An 18,643-nucleotide genomic window follows, 5' to 3' on the forward strand; every position below is an offset into this window, starting at 1 on the left:
GCTAACAAGAGATTGCTCCTTTCTCAGCCAAGTTGAACCGAACCCACGAGGGCGCGAGATTTTGTTTGGGTTTCCTCCAGCTTCCCAGAGTTTTCCCGCCCGCACTGTCTTGCCGTCAAAAGGAGCGACGAAGGAAAAGCGCCAGTCACCACCGCACGGCCAAAGAGTTGCGACGAGGTGGTTGAAGAGGATGGCCATTATCAGCTGTCGGCGTGCAATCAAGTGTGTAATTGTTGTATAGGGCTATCGCTGCTTCATTCATAGTGCCACTTTTTGCCTGCTTGGAGACCGAAACCGGGGGCTGATTTTTCACTTTAGACAACAAACACAACAACAGCAGAAGGAGTGTGTGCCAGATGTGTAGATTTTATGATACTGGACGGATGGATGGTCACGGACAGTAGACTGACTGTTGATGATGACGATGGTCTGACGCAAGAATCTGATGGACAGAATGTAGCGGATTCAAGGAAGAAATAACATGGAATCAAGGCGGTCAACGGGAAAAGCTATCCGTGTATCGTGTGGAAGCGATAGTGATAATGATGCTTGGTTGGGTAATAATACATGCAGAGCATGTTTGGTTGGTTGTGGAGCGAGGTCGTTTGACTGTTTGTGATTGCGCTTTCACAAGTAAAATTTATACATTTATTGTTTAAATTTATTAATTTTTACCTTTTTTCAAATAGATCAACATTGGGATTTCATAAGTTTTTTTATTACCACTCAGGCCGTTCCGAATATTTTTCAGTTTTTTTCTTTTTACTAGTTTAGTGCTTAGTGGAGCCTCGCCGGATACAGAAAGGGTGAAAATTGCAAAAGATCCGGCAATTTTCACCCTTTCTGTATCCGTCAAAATTATGTTTTAGCACAATTGCTCATAACTTTTAATAGCGTTGTCAGATCTTCAACATTTTGGACTAATTGGAAAGGGTTTTCAAATACTTTTCCAAAAATGTATAACATGACGAATTTTTTTTACAAAAACCATGCGTGTTACAATCTTTCGGACTTACGTCAAGATCGTTTTTTCAGCATAACTTTGAAGTACTTTACTACACGGAGAAAAAACCCTAAATCAATGCGTTCATGAAAATGGGAATCAAAATCAATGTGTTGTTGTTGTGAAAAACGTGAGGAGAAAAGCAACTCGCGACTTAATTTTGAGGTTAGGTATTTTGACAGGTATGATTTTCATACAGTATTCGCCTCAGGCATGCCAGATTTTGAAGATTTTCGGGCACATCACAAAAACGCAAATGAGTTTAACTTGATGGCAAAATAATATTTTACAAATCTGTTTTTGGCAAAAGAAGCAAAACACTGTTATCTTTTTCGTGAGTAATTCATTTAATAAAAAATCATCGGATAACATTGCAAAACAATACGTTTGAGCATTGAGCCTGTGCTCGAAAATCTTCAAATGTGGCATCCCTGATTCGCCTCCTTTTCTCTCCAACAGAAAACTGGGGACAATGTAGCTGTCAAACTAAGCCAAACTGTTAAAGTCACTCACAAAATGAATTTTGAGTGATTTGAGTTAATTTCTGACGTCACGATTTTCACCTCTATTTGAACACTTTTTTCGTGGATCTCATTTTCATGAACGCATGTTCACTACAAACTGTCCAGGGGAAACAGATTGGCCGATGCAAAATAAATAGGCACTGGCAACGTATGTTTTGCGCTTGTAACACTGCTAGTTTTGCTGGGCGTAATGGGCGTTTGGTGTCCAGCGCGTTTGGATCTGTCAAACATTGGTCAAACTGTTTCCTAGACAAACTGTAATGTTCACGATTTTGGGAGCTCACGGCTTTGTCACGACTGTCATCAAACCAAGTTTTTAGTGGGTAGTGTTTGAAAAGGTCGTATGCGCATCGGACATAAATTATAAAAATTAAAACATTTTTCGCTTTTTATTTTCTTTAAAAAGATTTAGTGTTTAATTACAGCTAGTTTAAAGCATTTTCGACTGAAATTTAGTGAGTATTCTGATATCTTAACTCATGTTAATCCAACGGGCAGGAAGGATCAAACTAAATTTATTTCGTTTCAAGGGAACTATTCAGTTTTTCAGTTTAGTTCAGTATGTTGTGTTGTATTGCTTGAATAGTCAAATTGAACTTTGTTTTATTGATCTAATAAATGTTAAACGTGAAAAAAAATATGTAATACTTGTAATTATCTCGCAAAAGAAAGTGAAAACTAACAACAAAATAATGTGGGCACTAAATTTATACATTTATTTAATACGAACTTTTCATATTCCGTGCGTAAACAATATTGACAGCGCTTCTGGCGGGACTTCAGGAAACTGCATGCATGTCAGATCCCTGTTTTTTCTCCGTGTAAACATCATGATGACTTAGGGGACCCCAAGACGGTTCGAATGAGTCCAACATCGGTTCAGCCAGTCCAGAGATAATCGAGTGACAATTTTTCGATCAACATCACTACACACGCACAGACATTTGCTTAGAATTTGATTCTGAGTTGATATGTATACGTGAAGGTGGGTCTAGGACGTCAAAATAAGAAGTTCAATTTTGAGTGATTTTGTAGCCTTTCCTCAGTAAGGTGAGTTAGGCAAAAAACAAATAAAACTCAAATGTCATAGATATTTTGCAACTTAATGACAGTTTCGTAAACTGGGGTCAATCGGGACACATGGGGTGAATTGGGACAGTAGTTTTAACCGTGTTGGAGCTCAGTATTTTGATTTTTCTGGTTGGTTTCGGTTAGAACAGACTCAGGCCAAAAAAATGTGTACATCCAACTCCAAATTTAAAAGCTTTAAGTGCTCTAAAAACTGCTGTTCCTATTCAAACTGTAGTCCCGATTCACCCTAGATTACGGTATAGAGGAGAAAATCGTGACGTCAGGAATGAACTCAAATCACTCAAAGTTCATTTTGTGAGTGACTTTAACATTTTGGCCTAGTTTGACAGCTACATTGTCCCCAGTTTTTCTGTGGGAGAGAAAAGGAGGCGAATACTTTATGAAACTCATACCTGTCAAAATTCCTAGCCTCAAAATTTTGTCGCGAGTTGCTTTTCTTCTCTATAGCATGCACATAACTGTAATAAAGTATAAACACAGACAAACAGACATGAAAGTTAGAGCAAATTTTTGTTCAAAAAGTGGAACCAGTATAAATTTGAATTTTGTTTGCCCTCTAACGACATTAATCTACGAGTTCTAGAACTTCTCTTTTCCGACTGACAGCAGGACATGTGTTTGTATGTATGAGTATACGCTGACAGATTACAAAAACGATCAAAGGTCTCGGCGATTGTCCACGGCCCATACAAAAAAAGAAGGGGCGAGAGTAGAGATCCTAAATACAAAGACTGGTCGAAGTGGATTTGGCGTACCCAAACAGACACAAGTTTGATGTATCCAAACGAGCATTTGCCTTTACGCCCAGCGACACTTTTCAGTGTTGCCAAGCTCAAAACATACGTTGCCAGATCGACTTATCAAACTTAGACCAGTCTCCCTATTTAGGGTCTCTAGGCGAGAGGGGTCTGGGATTAAAAAAAGTCCACGTGGTTTGTGGATGGTCCCTAAGATGAGAAAGTTTTATGTATTTTGAAAAAGTGTCTTGAAAGAATACCGGATAATGTTCAAGGTGACTTTTGTCCACTTTAACGGTACCAGAGCTTTGCACCAAGGATTTTGTTACAGACTTTTTAGTATCTTCAAAACTATGCAAACTATTGATATGATTTTTTATTCATCCCCTAATGTACTGTCTTCAAAATTATTAACAACAAAGTTTGACTATATTTACAATCAGATTATTGCAGGATTGGGTCCGTAAGTTTGACAATTTTGGAATGTTGTTGTTTATTTTATTAACGTGACTTTAACCTAATTTTGGAATGAGAAGACAACAACTTCCTTGGTTGCGGTGCACTCTTAAGCAAAAAATAAAAATGATATTTTTCCTCTGAATTGAAAAAAAAAACAATCACTTTCTTTTAACAATTAAATGTCAAATGAGTTGCTTATATTTTAATTTCAAAGCAAAAGTTCTTGGAAAACTGTGATAAAATCTTGGATAAAATACACTTTCTTTCATTATTAGAGAAAATAAGCTTTTTAAGGTCATTGCAAATCTTATTTCAAGTTTTTGCTTAAACTTTTCCAACAAAAAAAGTATGGTTCTGACTTGCTCCTTGCACGATTGTTCCAGAAAATGGCTGTTCTGTCTATCGAGACACTCAATTGTTTAATTGAAAACTAACCTAATCCACCTATGTGATTGGTGCATTCCTCACTCCTTACTAAAAGATTCTCATAGATCTTTTCAATTCAAGTTTGGTTTGAAAGTTCTTCCGATCACCTAACCAACAATGGGTCGGATGACGAATCCGGACATAGTGCAGTACATACAAATAAGTGAGATCCGGTTTCAAAAAAGTACATAAATTCTGAGATTCTGAGTCGATAGATATACATAAAGGTGCTTTATGTGAAAAGTTTTAAGAGCAGGATTATACCCTTACCTCAATGAGGAAGGCAAAAAAACCTTACCAATGCTTTGTGTTCCAGAATAACATTGACCCAACTTTAGTCAACGAACCTAGATAATTATGGAAAATATACCTACCGAACGATTACTTAGCGGTATGCCGAAGTGCTGCTAAGTTCCTAAAAGTATACAGTCATGCCTCGGTTTAGCACCGCATATGGGGGATGCAAAACCGAGGCGTGCATAACCGAGGCACAGAGCTTATGGGATTTTGGCTATATGGGAGACATTGGCTTTAATCGTACGAAAAATCATGCAAACATCAGAAAATTATAGTGTTTTGGAATCGTGATGCTGTCAGCTATCCATTAAAATTATTATTTCATGAAAGTTTTCACAAAAATACGTAATTTTCCTGTATTTCGAAAATGCATATTTTTTCTCTAAAGAAACCAAAAATTTATTGTTATTGCAATATGGGTATCAAATGATCAGGTTTTTTTCATACATTTTGGATGTAACAATAACATTTTTAGAAAATACTCAAAATTTTCACAAAACTACGTATTTTCGAATAAAATACTCAAAATTAGAATTTTTACAATATGGGTATCGAACGATCGGGATTTTTTCATACATTTCGAATGTAATAACAACATTTTTCGAAAATACTCAAAATTTTCACAAAACTACGTATTTTCGAAAAAATACTCAAAATTTCAATTTTTACAATATGGGTATCAAACGGTCGGGATTTTTTCATTCATTTCGAATGTAATAACAACATTTTTAGAAAATACTCAAAATTTTCACAAAACTACGTATTTTCGAAAAAATACTCAAAATTTCAATTGTAACAATACAGGTTTCAAACGATCGGGATTTTTTCATACATTACGAATGTAATAACAACATTTTTAGAAAATACTCAAAATTTTCACAAAACTACGTATTTTCGAAAAAAAAACTCAAAATTTCAATTTTTAAAATATTGGTATCAAACGATCGGGATTTTTTCATTCATTTCGAATGTAATAACAACATTTTTAGAAAATACTCAAAATTTTCACAAAACTACGTATTTTCGAAAAAAAAATACTCAAAATTTTCGTTTTTACAATATGACCTTTTAAATTAAATTGAAGCATAGTCTCAATCTTCCTGCTCAGCGGATTTTGCCAGAAGGAGAAGACGATGATCACGATACAAAATGAACACTAAGCGATCTAAATATACTGTTTTCAGACTGGAATAGATACCAAACTGTCACACGTAGCACTACGGTGGTTTGAGATATCTAGAATCTCAAGGGCCTCAGTAGTAATGAGGTGGTTGCGGGTCCAAGTCCCGTCGTCCCTTAGAAAAATCGGACACATGACGATACAAAGTAACAATTAATGAAAAAATCTCAACCATGTGATACTCATACATTGTAAAAACGGAAATTTTGAGTACTTTTTTTTCAAAAAATCGTAGTTTTGTGAAAATTTTGAGTATTTTCTAAAATTGTTGTTATTACATTCGAAATGTATGAAAAAATTCCGATCGTTTGATACCCATATTGTAAAAATTGAAATTTTGAGTATTTTTTCGAAAATACGTAGTTTTGTGAAAATTTTGAGTATTTTCGAAAAATGTTGTTATTACATTCGAAATGTATGAAAAAATCCCGATCGTTTGATACCCATATTGTAAAAAATGAAATTTTTAGTATTTTATTCGAAAATACGTAGTTTTGTGAAAATTTTGAGTATTTTCTAAAAATGTTATTGTTACATCCAAAATGTATGAAAAACACCTGATCATTTGGTACATATATTGCAATAACAATATATTTTTGGTTTCTTTAGTGAACATACATTTTCAAAATACAGGAAAAATACGTATTTTTGTGAAAATTTTCATGAAATAAAAATTTTAATGGATAGCTGACATCATCCCGATTCCAAAACACTATAATTTTTTGATGTTTGCATGATTATTCATAGAATTATAGCCAATGTCTCCCATATAGCCAAAATCCCATAAGCTCTGTGCTTCAGTTAAGCACTGGGCCGTGCTTAACCGAAGCAGCTGAACGGTGCAAAACCGGGGCAGTGCAAAACCGAGGCGTGCAAAACCGAGGCATGGCTGTAGTTTGAGTAAAACAAGTTAAATTTTCATGAAATCATCAAATGAAGAAATCAAGAATGGTCAGCAACTAAGCATTGTTATTCTAAGCGTTGTTAGTCGGAATGATTGCAGTAAAAGAGTAAGTAATGCAAAGAAAACAGCTTGTGCGGATAATTTCTTCTGGGTCATTTTCCTCTGATTACTGGACATTACAATAATTAATCGCTTAGCTGGCTGCCTGCTCGCAAGCATTCAACGAGAGGAGTCGCGACTCATTATTGCAGTCTCTCCATGATCAGATTTATTTGAGCTCAACCGTAACAAGCGTTAGCTTTTTCCACGCGGAGGTCCTATAAACTGACAAAACGAGTCGGATGTGTTTAATTTTTACAAAGGCGTTTTGTCCGTTTTCATTTATATGTCGAGAAAATGAACTCACAACAGTGCCGTTTGAAATGTTTTAAATTGTATGTTTTCAGTTCATGTTTAAGTGATTTGTGTTATTTTATATAGAATAAATTTCAAACATCGTCAAAATTTTATTTAAATTTTTTTTTTATATATTATCCAGAGAAAAAATATATCCATTGTCTGGCATACTTTTTTTTTTTTTTTTTAATTAGGCCTCCAGTGTAGTCGAATACAATTTGAATTGTACCGTCAAAACAGAAAACTCTGAACTAAAGTTTCACGTGAATTTTATTTAAACTATACAAAAACCTCCTGTTCAATATCTTAGTAAACGGGGATTGCCTTAGTATGAAGGGCAGAATCTCGGAAAGCCAAATTTTGTCTTTTGGGCAGAAGGCAGAGCGTCTCAAAATGCCGAATGTCACGAAAGGCAGAATGATTGTGAAATTTTGCATTTTGGTTATATTTTCACGATTTAAAATGATTAAAAACATGCATTCGAGTGAATAGAATACAATGAATTATAGCATTTCAGTGCATGCCCGTCATGTGAAAGGTAATTAAATCAAGAAATTTTGGAGAATGGCACTATTTATTTCAGGAAATTTGGAATATCTGTGCTTATATTTAACCAAAACTGATACTTTTTATGGAACTTGTTCAGAAACGTGTTCTCTACAATGTGATTGATTCTAAAATGTTTGGTGGTGGTTGGTAACTTTTTCGTTTTACACTTTTTTAGTTTGTACCCCGTTGGTTGGTCAAAGTCAAACTAAAAACTGACGAACTGTCACTTTTTACACGACGCTCACGCATACAATCAAAACAAACGTTTGGTAGTGTGTGTGAACTCCGTGTAAAAGGGGTGTCAAACTAAAAAGTGACCCCGGTCGTTTAACAACAGTTGGTGTCCAACTATCGGGGTTTGAGTGTAATCCATGTTTTGCATTGTTTTACCTTCGGGAAGGCGCGTGTTTTCGCCTTTCTTACAACTGCCTTTACAAACTGTGTACAAAGTATTCTCGATTTCACTGAGATCTTTTCAATCACGCACGAAGCAAAATGATCATCGTTCTGTCAAAACGTTCATCGTTTGTGCAAAACAAGAGAGAATTGAGAGAAAAATGTCCATTTCCGGACTCTTTTCGCTCAATTCTCTCCCTTTAGCGTCGAATTCCTTCATTTTCTTGACATTTGCGTCCCATCTCCTGCTCCCTGATTCCTGTTTGTGACTTTTTACATGCATTGGAGTTCATCGCTCATGAAAAAGAGTTTGAAAACTTACCAATGAAATCGAGAATACACGTACGCGACTGGTGGGTTAATGCTCAAATTCGTATCTGGACAATGTGTTGCTGTATTTTCATGACAAATTATACAAAGAAAAGATTTACTTTCGGTCGTATCGGGGCTTCCAGCTTGGATTTTAGGGTAATTTCAAAGAAATCTAGAAATCTGGTAAATTTGGTCGGATTTTTTTTTGTCGAGGTCAAATATGGGTCAAATATAGTTGGTTAGAATCCTGAAAGCATATTGATAAGAAGTTTGAGTGATATCAACATAAATGCACCAATTTTCCCATAAAATCGAAAAAAAATCTACAAAAAAAGTTGCTCTAGACCCTCCGACGAAATATTTCGGTATGCCCCGCAAAATGTCGGGAAAGGGCCCTTCTTTCACGGTGTCAAATATCAGACATACCACATTTTTCATCATTAGTTTGTTCTAAAAAACACACCGTGTTATGAGATTCAGCTTTTTGAGCATTCGGCCTTATGAGATTCGGCCTTATGTGAATTCTGCCTCTCGAATAATTCGGCCATTTGACTTCCGGCCTTTCGAGATTCGGCATTTTGAGATTCGTCCTTTCGTAGGAGACCCCATATTTTCACGATTTTCATTCATTTCATTCAAATGTTCAGAGATAAATGCTAAACAAGTGAAATCTACGGTAATTCAAGTACATAATGAGTGAAACATAAGCACTATCATGAGCTTGACCATGAGACTAAGGACTATGAAATTGAATGTTAATATTCAATTTATCTTCACCGAACATATTGTTACGACGCATACGAATGAGTAGAATACAATGAATTGAAGTGTTTCAAAAGTGCTTCAATGTTGTTGTTTATTGAATGATTGTGACACCAAATACGAAGTTTGGCCTTCTTAGATTCAGTCTTTTGCAGCAGACCCGGTATGAAAAACACAATTTAGTTGGGAAACCAACTTTTAAGTACAGACGATGTGATTTATGGCCTATCTACAATCACTTAGCTTAGAATAGTTAAGTAAAGTAAAACTTAGAAAATGTACACAACTTACGGCCGTCATCCACAATCAACTTAGAAAATTTGTTGGGCTGATATACGTTGCTATGCAGTTGTTTGTTTACCTTTGATATGGAAACGTCAACTTACCGTAGATTTTGAAATTTTCCAAACCATACGTCAAGTTTCTAATTTTATTCCTTTTCATTGTAGAAGATCAGATTCATTTCCATTGATTCAAACTCCTAAGCTAAGTGAAATTTTCTAAGTTAAGTGATTGTAGATAGGCCATTAGAATAAATATAGCTTAAAATTCCATCGGGTCATTCCAACCTTTTTTTTAAATTATGGCATTACTTTTTTAAATCAAAGCATTGGTATAGTTTCAAGAAAACCCAACGTATTCGAAAAAAAATCATAATTTATTTCTAGTACCGTGCTGCTCCATTAAACTCAACCCGAGCAGACGGAAATAACGTGGGAATAACAATTTTTGATATTTGCAAATACAAGGCCAATAACATTTTATGTTATTTTTAACAAGATTTGTTATTAGTCGTTATGATTTGTTTGTTATTGGATTGTTATTGTAATAACAGATTGATAATTTTTTTGTTATTCTTCGAACAAATCTTTGTTATTATTTTTTGTTATTTTAACAACTAATCCGATCATCCCAATAACAGTTGGAGGTTTTCTTCCATAACAAAAAATGTTATTCCAAAGTTGTTATGGCTGTCATCCAATATCAGACCAATAACAAATTTTGTAATGATAACATAAACTGTTATTAAACCCTTATGCAAAAATGGATTTTTCAAGAAGATTCCATAACACTTTTTGTTATTTTAACAATATTTGTTATTGAAATGGCATGAACTTTGTTATTACCGTCTGCCCGGGAACTGCTATACAGTTTTCAGAGATAATGAACACAAATCTTACAGAAAACATTAAAATATTTTTTTGTTCGCGTGTGTGGATTAATATTAAACATAAGTGGAAATAAATTAAATTCCAGCAATTTTGCCCTAAATAAATGCGGTATTGACATTTTTAAAGGCGTAAACAATTATCTTACATTCAACTTTGGTTTATCCTGTGCATACCATTTTTCATTAAGCCTAAAAACTCTCAAACCATTTTAAACCAACATCCCCTCGACGGTAACCCGACGGAACATTCCAGCACCAATTCCTCCAGTCCAGCAACGCACTACTTGCTGCAGCCGAGAGGCAAGTTCAAGCGCGCCATTTTCCGACTGATTGCAGACAACACTGGCCATGGTGCCGGGCCCAGCGAACAAGTCCGCGACCATCCTCCATAATCATCATCACCCATTCCGTCTCATTGGCGTGCGTGTTTTTTTTTCTTCCTCCCAAAGGACCTGCTCCCTCAACTCCCCAACTCAACCTTATGGAGCTCACGACCTGCACTATAAAAGCACGCCGCCAATCGTCCGGAGGATTCACTCCTTCGTCAGTCGTCAGTCGGCGCGGTCGGTTCTCGTGGACGCGTGCGGGGTCGTGTCTTCTTCGGTGCATTTGCAAGGATATTCAACCTCCCCTCTTTGGATTTGGATTAAGTGAAAGTGTGTGTGAGTGTGTGGGGGGTTTGTGGCCACAAGGATTAGATTTATGACATCCTTCGGGGAGATAGAGAGAGAGAGAGACCGTGTGGCGTTGGTCACACGTGAGGATAATAAAGTGGTCACACCTTGACACGTTGTCTGAGTGCTTATCATTCCGTTGACATCGTCGTGTCCTGTCGAATAGAAGCAGCCGTGGTGTCCTGGTGGGGGGTCCTTGGTGTGTCCACTTTGGGGACACAGGTGCAGCAAAAAGGATTAACGAACGCCCAGCTGAAGTGCAGTGCACAGCGGAGGATATTCATTTCACACTCTGTCAAATGAAACCACAAGCATCATTTTCCTAGAAGAGGAGAATTTCAGTGAAAACGAAACAAAAAAGTTGGTTCATCTAAGTTCTGGAAACACTCACGAGGGTGAATCAACAAGTGGTCACGAAACTCGACACGTGGCTGAACCACCCAAACTGGTGGATATTGTGGGCTCAAAAAAAAAAAATACGATACAAAGCATGTCACGGAAGGTGGTTGAGCCGTGAATAATGAATGTGCACTTACCACTCGCAAGGAATAATAAATTTGCGACAGTGAACCAGTTTTGTATAGTGGCAGGGGAGGAATAATTGCAGTGTTATTAAAAACGGTGATAATAAAGTAGTTAATCTATTTGCACAATATTTCAAAGCTCGTGTACATTTCTCAATTGTTGAGATCGTCGTTATCAATTGCTAGCTAAAATGCACAACAGAAGAGTTGCAAAAATCGGAAGAAAATAAAAAAGTATAAAAATTTAAACTACAAGCCCTGGTTTCAACATTTTAATGAAAAAGGTGTTTTAAAAAGCGTTATACACCTGTCCAGTTGTTTTCCCATAATATCTAAGTATTGACGAAAATTTTTTTTTTTGCGAAAAATAAAAATTTTAACGGTGCTATACATTGGAATTTTATAAAAATTCAAAACATTTTTAAACAAGCCCAAACATGCTAAACATGATTATCAATGCAGAAAAATGCATTTTAGGTTGTTTTCAGTTGATTAGACTTGTATTTTCATGACAATTTAGAATTTTTTAGGATTTTTTTTGCCCCTGATTTTTCAGACCAATTTTGAAGGAAGGGGGGGGGGGGCAACATAAACTTTGAAAAATATTTGCAACGGCCTGAAATTAAAATAAACTTTTTGTTGTACTGTACGATGGAACTTTACCAAAATTCAAAATATTTTTATTCGATCCCAGACATGCTAAATATGATTAGAAACGCAGGAAAATGCGTTTCAAAATTATTTTCACCTGATAAGACTTCTATTTCCATTAAAATTTTGAAGTTTTCTGGAAATATTTTTTTGCCTCTTAATTTTTCGGACCGATTTTCTGAACATATTCCTGAAAGGTCTAAAACACTTTTCACTTCTTTCTTCATTGCACAATTTTGATCTGAATATACTGTGTTATTAGTGAGATTAATACGGTAAATGCAAAATTTATTCAAGTTTTGGACACCCTAAATGCTAAACATGGTGGCAACGATTACCTAAATTGTCAATAAACTATTCTGAACACATTGTTAGCGAGTCCACGAACAGGACATACTCATTTGTATGAGACGTCGTTTGGACCTCACCAATCTGTCTGAAATTTCAGAGGTTGTTTGTACATATAAAACTAGCATCTGGCCAAAATATAAGCACTCTAGGTCAACGAGAAGTGGGGCAAATCGGGACAGAAAGTTTTATGGTTCAAAAGCGTCAATAAATTTACATTTTTGCTCATAATTCGAAAAATACAATGAATTTAATCGTCGTTTTCGGTATGGTGATGTTATTTGATGTCCTTTATAAGACCCTAGCCTTACAGTTGGTCTAAATCCAATTCTACCCTAAATCAAATTCTGCCCCCTGGTCCATTTTGGCCAAAAAGCTCGAAAACTAACCAAATGTTTGAAAATCTCCACTTCAAACATTGTAGCGTATCAATACGATTCCCTCGAACAAGAAACACTGTTGGATGACTTAATTTTACCATATCGTTGTATTTGAGCATCATTTTAGTTTCATTTGACCCAATGTAACTCCCTTTAAGGGGTGAGATTGGGCCAATTTTCAAACTATTGGCATTTAAGGTAGTGCTCATCAAAATCCACCATATTTTGCGAAAATGTTAGTAAACTTTAAACTATCTAAGAACAAATCTACGTTGTGAGATTCTCGATGTTATTTAAATTGTTTTTGTTATTAAGAAATTGTATTGAGGTGTATAGTTTTTTGACCCATAGTCACCCCCACTAACGGTACATATTTTTTTCTTTTTTATGTTTAAGAGCGAGTCCACGAGCAAAGCATACCCATCTCGCATCGACCCCACCAATCTGCCTGAAATTTTCAGTGGTTGTTTTTACATATAAAAACTAGCATCTGGTCAAAATTTGAGCACTCTTGGTCAACAAGAAGTGGGGCAAATCGGGGCACACATTTTGAAGGATCAAGAATGTAAAAAATCTTAAAAAGGCTGTAGCTCCGGTTAAATTCAATTAAATTAAAAAAAAAATACATCTGAAATGTCTTAAAAAATCCAACAAAATGCGGGGTGAAACATCCCAATTAGTTAAATCTATAGCGTGTTATTGGCATATTAGTGAAAAAATAGCACAATATTTAAACTCAAATAAAAAAGTGTTCCATCCAGATATGGGATGTTTCATTCCGCATTTTGTTGGATTTTTAAGCCCCTTCAGATGCATTTTGAATTTTTAAATTAAATTGAATTTTACCGGAGCTACAGCCTTTTAAAGATTTTTTAAATTTTTTACCTTCAAACTTTGTGTCCCGATTTGTCCCCCACTTCCCGTTGACCTAGAGTCGAATCGAGTTGATATCTGGATGGAACACTTTTTTATTTCGACGTCGTCGTTCTATCTTGTCGCACCCGCCATTTCGACGTTCCGAGAAAAACGCGTTTTAATGTTTGACCTTGAATAAACAAAAACGAATGCACGCGATGTAAACAAAAACAAACACGTTTTGTTTAGCTGACCATTATGTCCCATTATACCATTGTTCCAAAATTTGGTTGAAGTTGGTTGCTGGAGTCCCGAGTTATAATTAGGGGGAGAGGGGGTAATATGCACCCCCTAAGGGAAAACAGTGATTTCTCAACCATTACAGCATTACTGTGGAAGAATTTGGTTTCGATGTTCTAAAACAACTTTTATTCTTCATCATCCATGTAAAAAAAGTCTTAAAAAACCTCAAAATTGTTCGAAAATATCAAATTTCTAAAAACATTTTTGATTCCTTTCAAACAACCATGCGGGGCAAAATGCACTACAACAACGGGGTAAAATACACCACAACATGGCGCAAAATGCACCGGGTAAAAGCAGTTTTCACTAGTCACTACTAGATGACACCGCTGTTTTTACAAAGGAGCTTCAGCGGTGAATTTTGCCCCGACCACGTTTTTGCAGAAAATTTAATAAAAAATGCATTTTTCGATGTTTTCAGACTAATTTATCTACAGAATAATGAAGATTATGCCAAAAACTATGTACCTTAACACTTAAAATATCAATAAATGCGTTTTATATTGTCCAAAAATCATAATGAAAGTTCAATGAAAATTAGATGAAAACACAACATTTTAAAGTTTTACAAAAAACTTGAGCTGTTTCTATACTGCGATGCTCAAATTTTTCCAGCATGGTTGAGCAATGTTAAGCTTCCAATTTCTATTACTTTTTCCCCGGAAAATTCTTCCAAATACCGAGAAAAGCAGGGGGTGCATTTTGCCCCGGGGGTGCATATTACCCCCTCTCCCCCTACAAATGTTTACGGTAGTCTAACTTGTACGGGCGTCAAACGCGTTCTGACCTGAAATCCCTTTGGCCAGTTGTCGTACTTACAGTAATTTTCAGGGAGTGACAAGATTGAAACTACTTTCACGCAGAAAAATAAGGCATATTTGAATCAACAAAACATTTTGTTGATTTGAAAATCTAGATTTTTGTTGAATCAACGCTAAACGTCAAAGCAACTTTTTCAAAACAACAAATGATTTTTGTGGAATTGAGAAAATCAAGGTTTGTTTCAACGCAAAATCGACGTTGATTATATTCAACAAAATTTTTGTTGAAACAAACCTCGTACAGGCTGATTCTACAAAACATTTTTCTGCGTGTTCATATGAAAAGTGACAAAAAATTTCGGAGCTTTTTTTGTTTTCATTGAATATCTCAGGATTGAAATCGAATTTTGGGGATCTGTGAAAGTCAGAAGATGAGGCATTGTGAGCTGCACAAAATGGCGTTCTAAAACCCAATTTGGCCCAAAATGCACGTACGACAAGTTAACACGACAGCGACGATTTCAGTTTGGAAATTGTGCTATTTTTTCACCACAATGCCAATAACACGATTTAAATTTAACCAATTGGGATGCTTCACTCCGCATTTTGTTGGATTTGTTAAGTCCTTTCAGATGCGTTTTGAATATTGAAATTTAGTTAAGGTTTGCCCAAGTTACAGCCTTTTTAATATTTTTTGACGTTTTTGAACCATACAACTTTCTGTCCCGATTTTCCCCATTTCCCGTTGACCTAGAGTGCACATATTTTAGCCAGATGCAAATTTTATATATACAAACAATCCCTGAAAATATCAGATTGGTGAGGTCGATGCGACATGGGTATGCTTTGCGTGAGCGTGACGTACTTTATGTATGAAGCCAAGTAATAAACATATTAAATCATACTATTTTCTCAAAATTAAAAAATATCTCATGATGAATGTACTTTTTTTTTAAATAAAATATAGTTTTATTGGTTTTAAAATACAAGTAGGTGGATTAATTTTCCAGTCTGTGCAGCAAGTGTACTTTTTTTGTTTGGTTTTCTTTTGGCTTTTGTTTCGAGGTTTCGGAAATTTCGCTTCGTCATCGATGTCCAAGAAATCAAACCAAGGAGCAAAACATTTTTTTAATATGTAGCAATATTTGAAAGGGATCATCCATAAACCACGTGGACACTTCAGGTGGTGGGTCGGCGAATTTGTTTTCATTTCAACTTTTACCAAACATTATTTCAGGCCGCCACTGCTTCAGAATATCTAGAACTGGCCCGCAGGCTAAAAAGTTGGGCTCCTCTGTGTTAAAACCAATACAAAATCATATTAAAAACAAGTCAAAGTTTCAACCCAAAATTTTTCTTTATTTTGCAAGAGGACTTCTTTCCAATTCTTTTCAAACATCAAGAAATGATTGATAAATTGATTTTTGGCGAATTGATAGATCGCCCACGCAGAGGTGGGTTTGGTTTGTGGAAGTTTCGATTCCGTTGATTTTCTCGACATCAGCAAGAGGAGTAGCTTCATAATCACATTTGATAAAATCAACAATGCGTATCATTTTTGCAACATAAATGCCATTCACCCAGAATGTAACTGACAAGATCAAACATCGTCTACCCAACATTGGTTGCAGTACGTGCTCCCTGTTGCATAGTAATTTAATTGGAAAAATAAAACACCTTCCGTCAGCTCTCCATTGCTCAGTGCTCTGCCAGGGGGTTTCGTTATTACAGGTTATGTACTTTTCCCAGGAGGTTCATGTTGTGGGGGGTGGGTTTGTTCAACAACCTTTCCAGATTGGTGTCATCGATGTGTGCCACCAAAAGATACTTATCAACGAGCTCATCAACTGCACACAGTCGATGTTTAATTTCATCAATTGATACGAATTATCTCGACTGCTCATCGCAAACATGCCACTCAATTGAAATACTGAAAATGTGGTTGAATTAAAATGAATTGTTTGATGATTACATTCATTTATTGAACAGGGAGTTGCAGAAAATAATACAGAATTGTTTATATTGGTGAAGAGCTCCAAATCGAAACAATGTCACACTTAAACAAGATCTAAACCCACTAAAAACAACGATCTAAACCATGCACCGCAAACCACTGGGCGTCTCCATCGCACTGGTGTTCCTCGAATATTGCGTCGTCCTGTCCTGCTGCGTCCGGGGTCGACCGGCGGCGGCACCCGATGGCCACCACGAGGGGAGTGCCGGCCTGTTGTTGTTGAACAACCTAAGTGAAGCCACACGGTCCGAAACGGTTGACGAGGACGGTGGCTACTTCGAGGACGACCTGGACCTCGGTGCCATCATGTCCATCGGGGAGCGGCTCATCAAACGGTCCGGCGGGTCCGGAATCAGCCGGATCGAGGTCCCGGAGGAGGATTACGGTGGTAATTACACCACCTACAACGTGGGAGTCCTGATGGCGTCGCATCTGGGTTAGTGTTGAGGTCGGCGTAGTGATTTTGCTTGGGTTATTGTTTGGGGCGTATAATTTAATTAGTAATTACGTGCTTAATGCTCACTGAGTGGAAATGGAATTGAAGTGAATTTATGATTTGTGTTACTCGCAGATTCTCCGTTTGATTTGGAACGGTGCGGGCCGGCGGTGGATTTGGCATTGGTTTTCATCAACGAGTTTTTGATGGCACATCATAGAATAAAGCTGCTGAAAGTTCAACAGAGGTAGGTTTCAATTTCTAAATTGATTCTTTTTCGTTTCGGCTCAATTCATAGTTCCAATATAAAAAAAAAACAATTATTCTTACCATACTAAAGAGGAATGCGAGGAAATTTGGACATACTTTGTGGCAATGGTGTAAATAAATGAGTTAAAAAACTATCATTTGATGATACCTAGACCACAGTATTAAAGTATGAGTTCTCTTGTATCTCTCGATTGCCAGCAAAAAAAATCTATCATCTATCTTCTCATTTCCTAATTCACGGTCTCATGCCAAAGAATCTTTTGTTTTTTTGAGAAAATCGTAATGAAAGATTATTTTGTTATTTTTTTACAACTCTGCATTGTGGGTGAATATCGACACCTTGTTGAGGTTATTTGGACAACTTTTGTGAGCTTATTTGGACACATTTTGAAGGACGAATTGAAAATATATATAATTTGCACACTTGAATATTTTAGTGCCTCATACTTTGTTGTTGTTGTAATCACATCATTTCATCAAATGTTTTTTTTTTTTAATATGACTTTGTGTTATCTTTTAAAACAAAGTTTATAACTTTTTTATTGACTTATAAATAGTAAATGAAAGGTTTGAAATAATTGAACACTTCAATTTTGAACGAAACAATAATTTATTTTTGAGTTTTATAACAAAAAATGTGGCAACCCCATTTTTCCACGAAATTCAAGTGCAGGTCTGCAAAAAAAGTAATTTTTATGCCCACAAAATTGAAATTTGGTAAATAATCCGTTGAGTTTACTTAAAATATAAGAATTCATTTTTTTTTTTATTATTCTCAAATTTCCATCTAAATATTTGAGTTAATCTAATTTATTTGAACCTTTCAAAAAACAAACCAAACCTACCAATTTTGATCACAAAAATGATTGCTTTCACAATATTTACACGTGAATTTCTCAGAAACCATGAAAAACACTCCAACAAATTATTAGCCTCTTAATAACAAATTTTACTGAATTCCTGAATTTCCCTACCTTCAGATTTGAGAAGTTAAGGATGTGCCAGTAATTGATTTTGAATTATATATTTAAAACATTGTTTAAAAATTCCGTGGACAATCTTATTTCTTTTTTATTATTGACAATCATTTGAAAAAAAAAAAAACATTAAAATTAGCCAAAAACAATAAATGTTTAATTTGAAGCGAAACCTTCAACATTTTGAACAAAAAAGTATCCAAAGTTGATCCAAAAACCTGTTTTATAAATTATTCCAGTTA

At 35.8% G+C, this 18,643-nt stretch overlaps 1 protein-coding gene across 8 annotated transcripts in view; it reads left to right on the forward strand.

Annotated features, from left to right (window-relative positions):
• Positions 1-37: 37 nt before the first annotated feature.
• The window catches only part of LOC6032000 (atrial natriuretic peptide receptor 1), an 80,249-nt gene continuing 61,643 nt past the window's right edge, over positions 38-18,643 (forward strand). The window contains exons 1-3 of one of the 8 annotated variants that reach the window (XM_038255571.1): positions 38-557; positions 16,694-17,154; positions 17,290-17,401. In XM_038255571.1, coding sequence (XP_038111499.1) covers positions 16,803-17,154; positions 17,290-17,401 — 464 coding nt within the window. In that variant the 5' untranslated portion in view covers positions 38-557; positions 16,694-16,802. Of the gene's footprint in view, positions 558-10,687; positions 10,871-11,261; positions 11,504-16,693; positions 17,155-17,289; positions 17,402-18,643 lie in introns of those variants that run through there. The other 7 variants (XM_038255572.1, XM_038255569.1, XM_038255570.1 and 4 more) reach the window with 7 other exon arrangements.

The sequence above is a fragment of the Culex quinquefasciatus genome, chromosome 2, assembly GCF_015732765.1.
Source record: "Culex quinquefasciatus strain JHB chromosome 2, VPISU_Cqui_1.0_pri_paternal, whole genome shotgun sequence".
Lineage (NCBI taxonomy): Eukaryota > Metazoa > Arthropoda > Insecta > Diptera > Culicidae > Culex > Culex quinquefasciatus.